The 16508-nt window shown below is 37.2% G+C and overlaps 1 protein-coding gene across 6 annotated transcripts in view; it reads left to right on the top strand.

Annotated features, from left to right (window-relative positions):
- The window catches only part of PATJ (PATJ crumbs cell polarity complex component), a 361279-nt gene that overhangs the window by 34740 nt on the left and 310031 nt on the right, over positions 1 to 16508 (top strand). For all 6 annotated transcript variants that reach the window (XM_043876093.1, XM_043876090.1, XM_043876094.1 and 3 more), the window contains exons 8-12: positions 667 to 885; positions 4613 to 4715; positions 7076 to 7167; positions 9601 to 9742; positions 14899 to 15042. In XM_043876093.1, coding sequence (XP_043732028.1) covers positions 667 to 885; positions 4613 to 4715; positions 7076 to 7167; positions 9601 to 9742; positions 14899 to 15042 — 700 coding nt within the window. The remainder of the gene's footprint in view (positions 1 to 666; positions 886 to 4612; positions 4716 to 7075; positions 7168 to 9600; positions 9743 to 14898; positions 15043 to 16508) is intronic.

Here is a 16508-nt window from a genome sequence, read left to right as displayed (position 1 = left end):
CAAATTATCTGCATCATTTTAAATTGAGTTGAGGTAAAATAGGGAAAAAAATAATGCTTAGGAAATGACTAAATATGTACTTAGCATGAAATGTCCTTTGTCCAAGTCAAGTATGCAAATACTTATCGCCATATTCTTTATTCTGTGTTCAGGTCATAATTCTGTTCAAGAATCATTTATTCACAGAAGCATCTTACCCTTATTTTTCATGAATACTGACTGTCAAGTAGTTGGTTGTTTTATTTCATGTTTGTTGCATTGGTAAAAATAGAATATCAAATTATCAATGCTTAAAGTAGAAATCCAGCAATTAGTTTTTTCTTTTTCCATAATAATTTCCTCCTTGCATCTATTACTTTTCTCTAAGTCTTTCCAAATGTTTCTGAATTGAATTGCCTTTCTGTTTTACAACTTCTGTTTGCTTGCAGTAGCTTCTAGTGCCTTCTGCAGAATTCACAGTAAAGCATATAGTTTTCTACTCATTATTTTGATCTAACACCTTCTTTCATACAGGTTTCTGCAAAACTGGGGAAAAGGAAGGATGGGGAATTGAATTTAGTTTTAAGGCCTCCTTTCTTTCTCCTTCTGATGAATTGTTATTAATGAGTGAAATTAGATCAATGATTTCTCAGAACAATTTTGTTTTTCTTTTTTCTTGGATTAAAGGATGGAAGACTCAAAACAGGGGATCACATCTTGAAGATTGGTGGCACAAATGTGCAGGGAATGACCAGTGAGCAAGTTGCACAAGTGCTGAGGAACTGTGGGAATTCTGTCAGGATGCTTGTTGCAAGAGACCCAGTTGGTGATATTTCCATAACCCCTCCTGCTCCTGCAGCCTTGCCTGTTGCTTTGCCTGCTGTGGCCAGCAGGAGCCCTAGTTCTGTGAGTATACAAATTATTCTTTCGTCATAAATTCAGTCTGGCTGTGATACATTGCCGGATTAGAAATGCTTTCAGTTCCAAGTGCCGTGAGCATGTGGGTCAAGTCTCAAGTGCTCAACAGTGAAGCAGAGGAGAGCCCAACTTGGAGACACTAGACAAGTCTGATTTTCTTTTTTGTCATTTCTCAGGGTTAAGGTTTCTACTTCCCTGAGCCTCTACTACTCATCTGTAAATTGGAGACTAATAATACCTGCCATTCCTATTTCATTAGATTGGTGAAGAAATATCCAGGTAGTGGAGGGGAAACTTTACATACTGGTCAATGTATGAGTATTATCATTGATAAGACCAAACTGGCCAAGGGCAATAGACTCTAATAATAATAACATTCTGATTACTAACAATTGTTATAGTTATATAATAATCATTATTATTATTCATTATCAAGCACCTAGATTTATCCAAGTCATCTGAATTCTTTGGAAGAATTCTGCAAGATAGGTCTTATCCATTCAATAGATGAGGAGATAGGAGTCCAAATAACTTATTAAAAGTCATACAGGTAGCAAGTTGCAAACTGGGATTTGAATTTAAATCTTTCTGGTCCCTTCTAAGTTTTTTCTTCATTTTTTCCTTCTAGTCTTACTGAGATATAATTGACATATAGCACTTTATAAGTTTAAGGTGTACAACATGGTGATTTAATTTACATACATCATGAAGTAATCATCACACAGTAAGTTTAGTGAACATCCATTATCTCTATCTGTATAGATACACAATTTAAAAAGTAGAAAAAAGTTTTTCTCTTGTGATGAGAATTCAGGATTTACTCTCAACTTTTATATATAATATATGATACTAATTATACTTATCATGTTGTACCTTATACCCCTAGTATTATTTACCTTAAAACTGAGAGTTTGTAGCTTTTGACCACCTTAATCTGGCCCCCTCATTCTTCAATTCCAAGTTCTTTCCAACCATATCACAGGCTCAGAATCAGGAGATTATGAGGTAAAAGGAAAGAAAGAATTTTTAAAAGGAGGAGCCAGGAAGAAGAGGAAAGAAAAGAGAAGTGATTATGGCAGAAGAGGGTGGGAGGCCACCTCTCATATTCATTTGAGGAACCATTTGATGTCTTCTGGAAAGACTATCCCTAATGGAAACCACATGAGAAGAAGTTTTCTGTCAGAGATATTAGAATCTGTCAGAGGTAATAGAATTAGATATATGATTCTAATATCTGTGACAGATATTCTTTTGATTTCTTCTCCAAACTTGTTAGAACCATTTTCTTTTCCCTCCATTATTTTGGATCTCTGAAGACTTCTACTTTGTAATGAGGGACCAATGTAGCTGTGTGGTCAGTGAGAATTTGATGCAATCAGTTATTTACTTTTTATTGTTAAAGGTTTGAATTGAAAGCAAGGTGTTATATTTTTAGACACCTTGACGTTCAAGCTGGTTTTAGAAAAGGCAGAAGAACCAGAGATCAAATTGCCAACATCCGTTGGATTATTGAAAATGCAAGAGAGTTCCAGAAAAACATCTATTTCTGCATTATTGAGTATGCCAAAGCCTTTGACTGTGTGGATCACAATAAACTGTGGAAAATTCTGAAAGAGATGGAAATACCAGACCACCTGACCTGCCTCTTGAGAAATCTATGTGCAGGTCAGGAAGCAACAGTTACAACTACACATGGAACAACAGATTGGTTTCAAATCAGGAAAGGAGTACGTCAAGGCTGGATCTTGTTACCCTGCTTATATAATTTATATGCAGAGTACATCTGGAGAAGGCAATGGCAGTCCACTCCAGTACTCTTGCCTGGAAAATCCCATGGATGAAGGAGCCTGGTAGGCTGCAGCCCATGGGGTCGCTAGGAGTCAGACACGACTGAGCGACTTCACTTGCACTTTTCACCTTCATGCATTGGAGAAGGAAATGGCAACCCACTCCAGTGTTCTTGCTTGGAGAATCCCAGGGACGGGGGAGCCTGGTGGGCTGCAGTCTATGGGGTCACACAGAGTCAGACATGACTGAAGCCACTTAGCAGCAGCAGCAGCAGAGTACATCATTTGAAACACTGGATGAAGCACAAGCTGGTATCAAGATTGCCGGGAGAAATATCAATAACCTCAGATATACAGATGACACCACCCTTATGGCAGAAAGTGAAGAACTAAAGAGCCTCTTGATGAAAGTGAAAGAGGAGAGTGAAAAAGTTGCCTTAAAGCTCAACATTCAGAAAGCTAAGATCATGACATCTGGTCTCATCACTTCATGGGAAATAGATGGGGAAACAGTGGAAACAGTGGCTGACTTTATTTTTGGGGGCTCCAAAATCACTGCAGATGGTGATTGCAGCCATGAAATTAAAAGACGCTTACTCCTTGGAAGGAAAGTTATGACCAACCTAGACAGCATATTCAAAAGCAGAGACATTACTTTGCCATCAAAGGTCCATCTAGTCAAGGCAATGGCTTTTCCAGTAGTCATGTATGAATGTGAGAGTTGGACTATAAAGAAAGCTGAGTGCCAAAGAATTGATGCTTTTGAACTGTGGTGTTGGAGAAGACTCTTGAGAGTCCCTTGGACTGCAAAGAGATCAAACCAGTCTATCCTCAAGGAAATCAATCCTGAATATTCATTGGAAGGACGGAGGCTGAAGCTGAAATTCCAATACTTTGGCCACCTGATGTGAAGAACTGACTCATTGGAAAAGACCCTGATGCTAGGAAAGATTGAAGGCAGGAGTAGAAGGGGACAACAGAGGATGAAATGGTTGGATGGCATCACCGACTCAATGGACATGAGTTTGAGTAAACTCCGGGAGTTGGTGATGGACAGGGAAGCCTGGCATGCTGCAGTCCATGGAGTCCCAAAGAGTCGGACACGACTGAGTGACTGAACTGAACTGAACTGCTTTTTTACAGAAAATTTTTAATTAGAAGACAAATAATGATAAGTTTTAGGTTAACATTTTTTGCTCATAATAATTATTACAATAATTAGTCTTCTGTTTGTTTCTTTTTCTTTACATTAAATTCTTTCAGGTACAAACTTACGGTGAGTTTTTTCCTAAGTGGTTGTATTAATTTTTATCACTGTGTGACAAATTATCACAAACTTAGCGGCCTGATGCAATCCTCATGGTTGGTCCACATTTCTGTAGGTCAGAAGTCTTGGTGAACTCGGCTGGGTTCTGCTTAGATTCTTACGAAAGCTAAATCAAGGTATTGGCCTGGCTGGGCTCTTACCTAGATACTCTAGGGACAGTTCATTTCCAGACTCTGTCATATTGTTGGCGGAATACAGTTTCTTACAGCCGTAGAACCAAAGTCTCTACCGGCTATCAGCTGAGGATGTCTTTCAGCTCTTTAAGGCCCCTTGTATTCCTTCTCACATGATGCCTCCTTCTTCAAACCACAGGTTCAGTCCTTATGCTTCACATCTTTTTCACATCCCTTTCTACCATCAGTAGGAGAAAACTCTCTGCTTTTGTAGGATTCCTGCTTAGGTTAGGCTCACCTGGATAATTTCCCGTTTTCATGACATAAACACAGGAATGGCATCAGGAATCAAAAGTCGTGGGGACAATCTTCTAATTTTGTGTACCAGAGGTGCTCAGAAAATACTTGACAAACCATTTACAAATTGCCTTTATACATACAGTTATGTAACTAAACATTATAAATAATAAGATTATTTTTCTTTTCAGGACAATTCTACTCTTTTTGAAACTTATGATGTTGAACTCATTAAAAAAGATGGACAAAGTCTTGGGATTAGAATTGTTGGTTATGTTGGAACATCTCAGACAGGTAAAATGAATCATCTCTGTTTTATATTTGGAAATAATTGTAAAGGATGTTAAAGTTTCTAGACAATAAAATTAAATATCTGCAGATTTTAATTTAAACATTGAACAATAAAACCACGAATCTGTAATAGCAACTAGTTACAAAAAGTGATTAGAGAATCACAGTTTTATCTCAGTAGTTTTATAGCTGGCTCAATAGTCATTAACAAAAGAATTTAATTATCCAACACAATGTATAATGTTTGAATTATACCTCCTCTTGTTTCTAAGATATATATTTTGAATATTGTGAGTGTTACATATTATGGCATTTTATATGTGATAAAGTAAAATGATTACTGTGTGTATTTCATATTGTGAATGTCAGAAAGTATTACTGTTATGTTTAATCATCAAAAGAAGATAAAATGAACACTTTAATTAGAATTATTTTTCTTTATATAAAGGGAATACTTGTAAGAGTAAGTGCATGCAAGAATAAGTGCCCAAGTATCTCTGAATAATACTCCCCGAACTCCTTCATGCAAAGCTCTGGTAACTTTCACTGTAAGAGTTATCCTATTATGATAAGGAATAACTGTAAAAAGGAAAAATAAATCTTTTTCACAAATATTTGCTTGTAAGATGAAAAGTTAGAGTTATGAAATGTTCTAGTGTTTTTAAAATTGCAAGGTTAGAGAGTTAATTTTTTTAAGTTATTATTTTGCGTTTTACAGCAGGTGGGAAAGATTATAAGTGCTAATATATTCAGAGTCCTGAATGAAATTCATGTCAGACCACCTCGTGCTATTTTAGCCTAATGAAATAGCTGCTTTTAGACCTGTAGATTTTTCTGAGTGCCACCATTTTTAGGTTTAGAATTTAAATGAGTTCCAAAAGGGCTAAGTATGGATTATATAATAATGTTGCCCCAAAAACCCTGTATTGAGTAGCTCTTAATATGCTGTCCAGTTAGAGAAATCATGGCTAAGTTCCTAAACTTGTTGTTTAGGAAGTTTTATTGCATTAAGTTTTCAAGTTGTAAACCTAGCAATATACTTACAGAGTAAAATGAAGTGAGTAGCTGATAGATAATTGAGAAAAATTGATGTTTATGTTACCGAATGAAGAAAAGAAACATTTTACTTTACCCTCAAAAGAAGCTTTTGGGACTTGAGCAGGGACTGGAGAAGTAGCATTGAATCCAAAAACTAGAATATTCTATAACTCAGTATGCTTTTTAGTGTGCAGTCTTTCAAAATAATTTTTGCTTTATTCTTTGGAACTTTGAGCAGTTGGTTTGCCTAGTTTCAGAGGGAGTAGAAAAATGATTATAAGAAATGTCTGTTTAGGGAGACAAATGTGTAAATAACTCTCAGTTGTTTGAGGATAAATGAAATATATGTTTTAGCAGAGATACAAATAAACTCATCATATGGCAAATGAAAAACTCATTCTGACAGAGGGAAATGGAGAATTCACAAAGAAGGAGATATTTGTACTAAACATGGTAAGGGAGAAGGATTTTGATAGAGGGAACGAAACAGGAAGAAACAGGAAGAAAAAAAATGAGAAAAGGGATACAATCATGAAAATACTTGGAGCTTTGGTGGAACATCATGAGTCTCATGTGTCTAGACTTCTGTCTTATTGGAGCGGACGGTAGTTGGACGTCGAAGTGAAAAAGAAAGTTTGGGGCAAATTATGGAAGTCCTTGAATGTGATTCTATCAGATTTACATTTTATTACATAGGCTGTAGGAATCCATTGATGTTTATATTCCTTCTATATATTTTAAGTTCATTTGAACTTAAGATAAAAGTATAAAATCATCCAGAGCTACGGTCTTTGTTTTTCTAACTTCTTTTCCAACCCCTTTCCATAGGCATGTATACTTTTTATATAGTTGTAATTTATATATATATATATTATGAGATCTAAAGATAGATGTATAGAAAGATAGATAGAAGCTAATGTGAGTAGTTAACTAAATATAGGCAGGAAGAGCTACTAGGACCCTCTTGTCTTCATGCTGATAAGTAATGATGAAGGCTTATGCCAGGTCACCAGTGAGAAGGGAGAAAGACTAAGAGAAGGTAAGACTTAATCTGAGCTCTCCTAAATTCCAGCTGATGTTGGAGTGCATTTCATCAAGGTTCCATTACTGATTATTTTTCCAAAAATAGGTATCAGTCAAATCATTTCAAATTCGAGTCACTTGTGATGGTGACAGTTTGAAATAATCCATCACTTTCTCCGCTTGTGTTCAGAACAGCATTTATCAAGCCTCCAGTGAGCCCCTTTAGCTAATTAACCTCTTGATATGAATTTTGCAATCAAGGCCTAATTAGAGCTTTTTTCCATATGTTTTGTGCATGTTAGGAGAAGCTTCAGGGATTTATGTGAAAAGTATAATACCTGGCAGTGCTGCGTATCACGATGGTCAGATTCAGGTGAATGACCAGATAGTTGCTGTAAGTAACTGCCCTTTGTTACGGGATTGAATCAAGTTGAGGGAGGGGGGAGTTATCATTATTATAATATATATGCAATGGAAATGGCTTGATATAGTTTTATAATGTTTTAAAAAATTAAGTTTGTACAGTGGAATCTTATCAATTTGGACTCTCATGGTCCTTAACTTTTTTAATTAAAAACTTTTTAAAAATTTAAGTATAAGGTGATTTGCAGTGTTGTGCCAATCTCTGCTGTATAGCAAAGTGACTCAGTTTTACACATATATACATTCTTTTTTAATATTTTTTTCCATTATGGTTTATCCCATGAAATTGGATATTGTTTTCTATATTATACAGTAGTTATTTATACCTTCTAATTTTTTTTTAACTGCCTGTGAAGAAAGGAGTCATTAATGGTTTTGGTTGGAAAAAAATACTATATACATATGTATATTATATAATATGCATACACATATATTTGAAAGATGCTCTAACATTCTCCTAGAAAACACTTTTCAAGCACCTCTTTGTGTTTTTTAAATTCATCAATTTTATATGCAATTAATAGGCCATTTACTGGAACTATTTATCTCTTTGTGAAAGTAGTTTTTCTATTCACAGTGATTTTTAAAAAAATTATTTTTGATTGAAGGATAATTGCTTTAGAATGTTATGTTGGTTTCTGCCATACACATGAATCAGCCATAGGTCGTTCTTGCATAGTAATTTTGAGTATATACAGAATTGAGATATTCTATTTATTTGAGAATGTAGTCATTGCCTTTCATCAATTGAGATTGGTATTTCCTCCATTTAATAGAAATTAGTTTATTTATAGTTTATTTTCATAATAATTTTGAAGCAGGTACACACACGTTTAATTTAGTGATTCAATCAGAAACAAATATTGGTATAATTTGAATGTTTGTCCTTCAAGTCCATCTAAGGAAGCCCCTTTCATGACCCTTGGCTTTCCAGTATTGGCTTGGGAAATGTTGCTGGAATTGACCATTTGGAGACTGGTGATAAAACTTTGGAGAAAATATTAGGGAAAAAGTTAAGCAGTGGTTTGACTAGCATGAAGAAGATTGAGTGAGGAGGCCTCCTAGTTCTGTTGGACTTAAGAGTGTGATTCCCTGGACCCAGCAAAGGAATGAAGTTTCCAGAGCCCTGAAGACAAAATATGGACTCATTTTCCACTCTACCTTCATTGGTTGAGCAGCTGCTAAGAACAAAGATTGCATCTCCTGATTCCTGGCAAACAAATTGCAACTTTGCCCCACAGATTGATTGCTTCTCTGAGGTGCCCACCTGTACATTTGGGGAGAAACTTCAGGAACAAGGTGAGGAGCAGCAGTCCTTCAATGAGACTGGAGAGATCCCAGGAAAAAATTCTGTCATGAAGGAGGCAGTGGGTCAGGTAGAGGAAGTGGCTGTTAAGATGACTAGGAAGCTGGGGAGACAGAAGAAATGCTTGAAGAAGGAAAAGAGAGGGCTGGCTACAGTTGCCCTGGCATCTTCAGAGAGCAGTATTATCCCCGAGGAGTGTGAGGAGACAAGAAAAAGACCCAAAAAGAAGAAAAACAAAGAGCCCCAGGAGGCTCTCAGAAAAATGGGATGGAAGACCTATCTATCTCCTTCTCCAAACCCAAGAAGAAGAAATCTTTTTTCCAAGGAGGAGCTGGTTCGTAGTGATCTTGAAGAAACAGCTGGCAGTAGAAGTCTTTCCAAGAGGAAGAAAACTTTCACCAAATAAGAACCAGTTAGTGACCCTGAAGAGTCAGGAAACAAGAGAGTTCCAAGGAAAAGAAATTGTCTTCCAAGGAGGAGCCATTCAGCAGTGGACCTGAAGAGGTTACTGACAGCAAGAGCAGTGACTCCAAGCAAAAGCAAAAGCTCAGACAGATCCCCCAGGAAAATCAGAATGGACATCTCCCTAGTGGGGCATAACTTGCAGAGATATTTCACAACCCATTGTCTAGAGCCCAATAAAAACAAAAACAAAACAAACCCCTTTCAAAACAAAAAACAAAAAGAATGTGTGACTGGACTTGACTGAGATTAGTAAATGCCTTCTTTCACATGCTTTTTCAAAATACTGAAAAACCTAACTAGTTTCTTCTGGAAAATATCACACAGTATTATATGGTACAAGGATGAAGTATTGGATGGTCTCTTCAATTTTAGTGATAATTGCTTCTATTAATACATCTTGAGAGCTGTGTATAAAAATTGACCACATTTTATGACACTTTGAATGTTGAATAGCATCAGGAACTAAGGTCTATTGCCTCTTTCAGGCTATAGGTCAAATATATGACTTAGGAATACAGGTTTCAGTTTGCTTTCTAGTTTCTCAGGAAGTTTGTCAGCATGTTTTACTATTAAATTTGCATTCAAAAGAAGCTAACTTGAAACCTCTGTTTAATGTATCTCTTAATGCTGTAGGTTGATGGTGTGAATATTCAGGGTTTTGCCAACCAGGATGTTGTTGAAGTGTTACGAAACGCAGGACAAGTGGTACACCTAACCCTAGTTCGAAGGAAAACATCCTTGTCTGCTTCTTTACGTGAAGGGCCCTCAGACAGAGGTAATTAATTCCACTGTCCCTCCTCCAACCTTGTAGTCTGGGTTTAGAAGAATAACTCATTTATGGATGTTCTGTAAGTCTGGGAAGGAAAAACTGCCCACCTTGTGTAACCCAGTATGGAGAAGTGAATCAGCTCATTTATGCATTGAAGAGTTTCCTTTGCCTATTATGATGTGCCAGTACAAATGTTAGAATGTGAACCCTGATATGCATTAATCTCTGACATGTCTCTAAATGGAGATGGAAATCATTTTCCCCAAAAGCTTCCAAATTTCATTTATTACTTGCATTTGAATAGTAAAGCTTTGCCAACCTTTGTTTCAGAGACTCTCATTTGTCTAATGCTTTGACATTTTGCAAACTTCAGGTTTCATATTACTTCTAAAATTTGATTCTAATATTTCTTGATTTACTCTGTGAACTATAGCAAGAGAAAATAAAACGTGGATTTCTGTCAAGGACATTTTGATTTATAAAATGATATTATTATTTTGATTATAAGAATAGTAGATTTGGAGAAGGAAATGGCAACCCACTCTAGTATTCTTGCCTGGAAAAGTCTATGGACAGAGGAGCCTGGCGGGCTGACGTCCATGGGGTTACATGACTGAGCATGTGTGCATGAGGGTGGAGGGAGATGGGTTGGTAGCAATAAAGTGGTAGAACTAAAAAAAAAAAAAAAGAATAGTAGATTTATGGAACAAATACAAAATTCTATTCATGCCAACTTCTAATTGTCAACTTACAGATAGATTAACAAATTTGGTAATTATAGGAACATGTACAATTTAAGTTGAATGACTACTTACGTAACTAGTGAGTAGGAAATAGTTAAATTAGAATTTGTCAGAAGTTGAGTACATTTTTTTTCTCATTCTCTGAAGATATATTATTATATCCTGGAAACTTTTGCTTTCAACTGATATTGAATTATATTGATATTTACATTGGAATTTTTAAAGTTTTATATGATAGTGGAAATTTTGCTGCTGAAAGATAGATGCCCTGTCAACTGCACTGTATGTGTGAAATTTAGAATTGGTTAAATAATACAAATTGTACATATGCTATATTGACCTTAAAAGGTTTGCATAAATATTTATACCAATATAATAGTTTTCAGCAGCTCTGATAGAACCCTTGGCTTTAGTCTGCTGTATCAAATGAACTGTGTCATCTATGAATCAGCAGTTCTTTACTGGGCATGCCTACATTTTAAATTTACATTGGGATAGGTTTTGACCCTAAATCTGCACTTCCTCCATGGTTTGGGTGTCCTTCCTATGTGTTTCATACCCTTTAGAACCCTTTGAAGAGCACTTTGCTGGAGCATTTATCATACTACGTCGTGGTCACCTGTTTTGTGTTCGGCCACTGTAATGTAGGGGAGTGGTTTTGTCTCTATCCACTGTCCCGTCTAACACACCTCTGTGTGCCTTCTTTATAGGCAGCAGTTAAGTCTATTTTACTGAAACGGACTGCACGGCTTCTAGCTCTTGAGTGATACCTTCCCTTGCCATTCAGAAATCTTGCCTTTTCTCCTCTAAACTCTTTTTATTTGCATACCTTGGGCATACTTATTTGTATATCAGTTTGCATACGATTTGTAACACACATTGTGTATTGCTTTGTACTGTGTACCCTGCCTACTGTGTAACTCTTCTCCCCAGGCTACATCGGCAGCGTCTGGCTGGCATGTGTTTTACTGGCACTGGGCTATACAATTAGTGTGTATTAAAAGATGAATGTTCTAAAAAATCTTATGGGACTTCCTTGGTGGCGCAGTGGTTAGGAATCTGCCTGCCAGTGCAGGAGATACAGGTTCAATCCTTGGACCAGGAAGATTCCACCTGCTGTGGAGCAGCTAAGCCCGTGTGCCCTGGAGCCACGCTCTGCAACGACTGAGCCCACATGCTAAAATGACTGAAGCCCCAGTGCCTAGGACCTGTGCTCCTCATCAAGAGAAGCTACCGCAATGTACCACAATGAAGAGTAGCCCCTTTTCATCACAACTAGAGAAAGCCTGCATGCAGCAACAAAGATCCAGTGCAACAACAACAACAAAAAAGTGTGGTTTAAAATGTCATATTAAGATCTTAAGGTCATATTAAGTTTCATATATAAACTTTTAACTTATTTTTTTTAACTTTTTATTGTAAAAATATTTGAACACACAGGAAAATTGAAAAATGATATGAAAAACAACCACAGAATCCATCATTTAGATTTTAGCAGTTAACTTAGCCATGTTTGTTTCATCTATTTAGCTTTCTCTGAACCATTTAAGGGTGAGTTGTAGATATCATCAGTCCTACATACTTCAGTTTACAGCTTCTAAAAATAGCCATGATATCATTATCCAGAGAAAATTAATAGTAATTACCTAATATCAAACACCTAACACATAGTTAAATTTTCCAAATTGCTCCCAAATGTCTTTTGTAACTCCTTTTTCCACTTCCCTTACTCCTCTTGAAAACCTCATAAAATCAAGATCATTGATTTTTATGCATTTTACTCATTGCATGTATTATACTTTTTTTTTTTTTTAAATATAGAAGAATCCCTTGTCCCTGCCTCCATAGCATAGACTTTTTGGAGGGATTTGCCCATTTGTCGCTGCAATACTAGTTTCAGAATTTGATTGTTTCCTTGTGGTGTCATTTAACTTGTTACTCTATCCCAAATGTTTCTTGTGAGTTGGGAGCTAGAGCTTAAGCCTTAGATTCAAGTTCATTTTTTTTTGTTCTTAAGATTTATTTACTTGTTTAGTTTTTTGGCTGTGCTGGGTCTCCATTGTTGCACGCGGGCTTTCTCTAGTTGCAGTGAGCAGGGGCTACTGTTTCTTGCAGTGTGTGGACTTCTCAAACTGGTGGCTTCTTTTGTTGTGGAGCACGGGCTCTAGGTGCAAGGACTGCAGTAGTTGTACCACATGGGTTCAAGTAGTTTTAGATTGCCAGCTCTAGAGTGCTGTATCCATAGTTGTGACACATGGGCTTAGTTGCTCTGCTGAATGTGGAATCTTCCCGGACCAGGGATCAAACCAGCGTCCCTTGCGTTGCAAGGCAGATTTGTAACCACTGGACCACTAGGGAAGCCCGAGTTCAATATTTTTGATAGGAATACTTTTTAAGTCACTTGTGGCTATTTATGCAGGTCAATCAATATGCAGGTTAAGAAGCAACAGTTAGAACTGGATGTGGAACAACAGACTGATTCCAAATCAGGAAGGGAGTATGTCAAGGTTGTACATTGTCCCCTGTTTATTTAACTTGTATGTAGAGTACATCATGCGAAATGCCAGGCTGGATGAAGCACAAGCCGGAATCAAGATTGCCGGGAGAAATATCAATAACCTCAGATATGCAGATGACACCACCCTTATGGCAGAAAGCGAAGAAGAACTAAAGGGCCTCTTGATGAAAGTGAAAGAGGAGAGTGAAAAAGTTGACTTAAAGGTCAACATTCAGAAAACTAAGATCATGGCTTCCGGTCTCATCATTTCATGGCAAATAGATGGGGAAACAAGTCTCACTGGAAACAGTGAGAGACTTTTGGGGGGCTCCAAAATCACTACAGATGGTGACTGCAGCCATGAAATTAAAAGATGCTTGCTCCTTGAAAGAAAAGCTATGACCAACCTAGACAATATATTAAAAAGCAGAGACATTACTTTGCCAACAAAGGTCCATCTAGTTAAAGCTATGGTTTTTCCAGTAGTCATGTATGAATGTGAGAGTTGAACTCAAGAAAGCTGAGCACCAAAGAATTGATGCTTTTGAACTGTGGTGTTGGAGAAGACTTGAGAGTCCCTTGGACTGCAAGGAGATCCAACCAATCCATCCTAAAGGAAAACAGTTATGAATATTCATTGGAAGGACCAATGTTGAAGCTGAAACTCCAGTAGTTTGGCCACCTGATGCAAAGAGCTGACTCACTGGAAAAGACCCTGATGCTGGGAAAGATTGAGGGCAGGAGGAGAAGGGGACGACAGAGGATGAGATAGTTGAATGGCATCACCGACTCGATGGACATGAGTTCGCGCAAGCTCCGAGAGTTGGTAATGGACAGGAAAGCCTGTCCAACTCCAGGGAAGAGTTGGACATGACTGAGCAACTGAACTGACTGATTGAACTGTGGTTATTTAAAAATAACCTAAAATGGTTTTGGCGGGCTTCAGTCAATGTGGTCACAAAGAGACATGACCATGTGAATAACACAACAAAATGGTTCTTATACAACCTGTCTTGTGTTTGAAGTGAAGTCGCTCAGTTGTGTCCAACTCTTTGCGACCCCATGGACTGTAGCCTACCAGAATCCTCAGTCTATGGGATTTTCCAGGCAAGAGTACTGGAGTGGGTTGCCATTTAAAGAGAGTAATTGACATGCTTGAGATTGAAAGCTTACATTGCTCAATATAGCTAAGAGAAGAACATTTGCAACCAGGGGAATTTTCTCCCTTTTCCTTCTCATTCCCAAGCTTACTTATATACAGTCATTTGTTAAACTCATGATAACATCATGCCAGAACCAAGGATTGCCCAAAACAATGGAACTGGCTTATGCTTATCTTGCTCCATGCCCACCATAGTAGTGAGAACTATGGCCCCCAGAGTTCTCCTCCTCCCCCACTCCCCAGGGCTGTATTGTCATCCTGCTTCATCATAGACTTTACCTTGCTTTTTTCTTTTTGTTGCCTAGTTCCTTGGTGTTCACTTGTTGTTCTGTTGCTCCGTCATGTCCTACTCTTTGCAACCCCATGGACTGCAGCATGCAGGCTTCCATGTCCTTCACCATCTTCTAGAGTTTGCTCAAACTCATGTCCATTGAGTCAGTGATGCCATCCAACCATCTCATCCCCTGTTGTCCCCTTCTCCTCCTGCCTTCAATCTTTCCTAGCCTCAGGGTCTTTTCTAACGAGTTGGCTCTTTGCATCAGGTGGCCTAATTCCTTATTCTTTTCAATACTAACTACAAGTGTGTTTTCTAAAGAATTGAGCCATTATCACAAATGGCATTTTAAATAAAGGAATAAAATGTGTAAGTTACCTGAGATGTTTGTAATAAGGTTGTGAAATGGAAGAACAGGAGTGAATTAAGCTTATTTAAATATGATCTTCATCTGATAGAGATTCAAGTTAACAATTCCTATTTTAGGAACTGTGGTAGAACCACCAAAAACACCAGCCCTGTTTCTGACTGGAGCAGTGGAAACGGAAACTAATTTGGATGAAGAGGAGAAAACTGAAGAAAGAATGGAGGATCTAAAAAATGACAACATGCAAACCTTAGAAAAACTGGGTAAGCACAAAGCATTCAATTCAAAGCAGTCAAAGCAATTTGACTTTATCATTTGTTAACCATTTTCTCTCTATAAGTTAACCATAAGTTAACATAATGTGAAGACTTTTAGAGGTAGTTTTGAAGATATAAAATAAGATATTCTTAATATCAGCATCTTAACACAGCAGTTGAGAATAAGCATATTTTTGTTTAATCACTGTTTAATTATGTTGATTTTGAATACATTTTTATTAGTGATTACATCAGCATTTTTAATTACTGCATACTTTAGCTTGTGTATTAACATTGATATAGCTATCTGTATACATATAGTAATATTTCCTTTTCACTATAACAATAGTGTATACATTTTTATATATTTCACCAAATTTCCAGGTTGCTATGTATTTATTGTTTAATTTTCTTTTTAATTGATAAGTACCTGTACCTTTGGGCTTTGTTGTATGTTTCCTTTGCTACTCTAGTTGACTCGACTCTGCAAGCATTTTCAGTCACAATCTCACACAGTTCCCTGTACAGAGGCATTCAGGAAAGGCTTGCCAGTTGAATGAAATGGAATGCTTAAACTTCATCCGCGTCCAGAGACACTTTGACTTTTGGCTTTGATTGTCTTTGGTCAGGAAAGAAGGGCCTGAAGGAAGGAGTAAACACTTCAGTCAAATTTTAAAACTTCATATTGTTTGGCAATTTAGGTTGTTCTTTTTGATCCAAGTAAATTGCAGTTAATTTTTGCTATTTAAATTCATGTGAGCCCAGATAGGTGTACCGTGAATTATCAAGTGAAAATCAAATACTTTCTAAAGTAAGAAATAGGGGTTTTCCTGATGGTCCGGTAGTTAAGACTGTGCTTTCAGTGTGTGTGGCACAGGTGTGATCCCTGGTCAGTGAGCTAAGATGCCACATGCCATGAGGTTCAGCCTAAAAGGAAAAAACAAAAACAAAAACAGTAAAAAAAAAAATAAATAAAGTGAGAAGTATTTTTAGAAATATCTGCTCAAAGGATCAACCTCACTGTTTTTTTTTTTTTTCCATGAGTGTATATAATTTCAGTTAGAGAGTTAGACCAAATTCTTCCGACTGCTTTGAAGTTAACTCCTTTTGCTGTAAGGGCAGACCCATTTTCCCTCTTCCCTTCTAGTTTCTTTGGTTGGCCTAATAATTAAATTAACATAAGATAGAGTAACACAGGAGAAACACAAATTTTCTATGTGTAGGAGTCCCATAAAAATGTGAGCCCTTAAGGGCAAGTTGGGCAATTGAGGCTTCTGTGCTATCCTGAGCTAAGGAATGGGATAGGGGCCTGGGCCTTCCAATGGGAGGAGTAATTTACAGGATGATAAGAAGAGCAGACATTTGATAATTAGAAGTTTGCCCTGCTGTGCAGACAGGTTTTTCAGATTAAAAACCTGTCTCTGGTATGATATATACAATGAAATATTGTGTGCTTATTGCTGAGTCGAGCC

Source organism: Cervus elaphus, chromosome 20 (assembly GCF_910594005.1).
Source record: "Cervus elaphus chromosome 20, mCerEla1.1, whole genome shotgun sequence".
Taxonomy (NCBI): domain Eukaryota; kingdom Metazoa; phylum Chordata; class Mammalia; order Artiodactyla; family Cervidae; genus Cervus; species Cervus elaphus.
The sequence above is the reverse complement of the archived record's forward strand: the minus strand, read 5'-3'. Positions and strand labels throughout refer to the sequence as shown.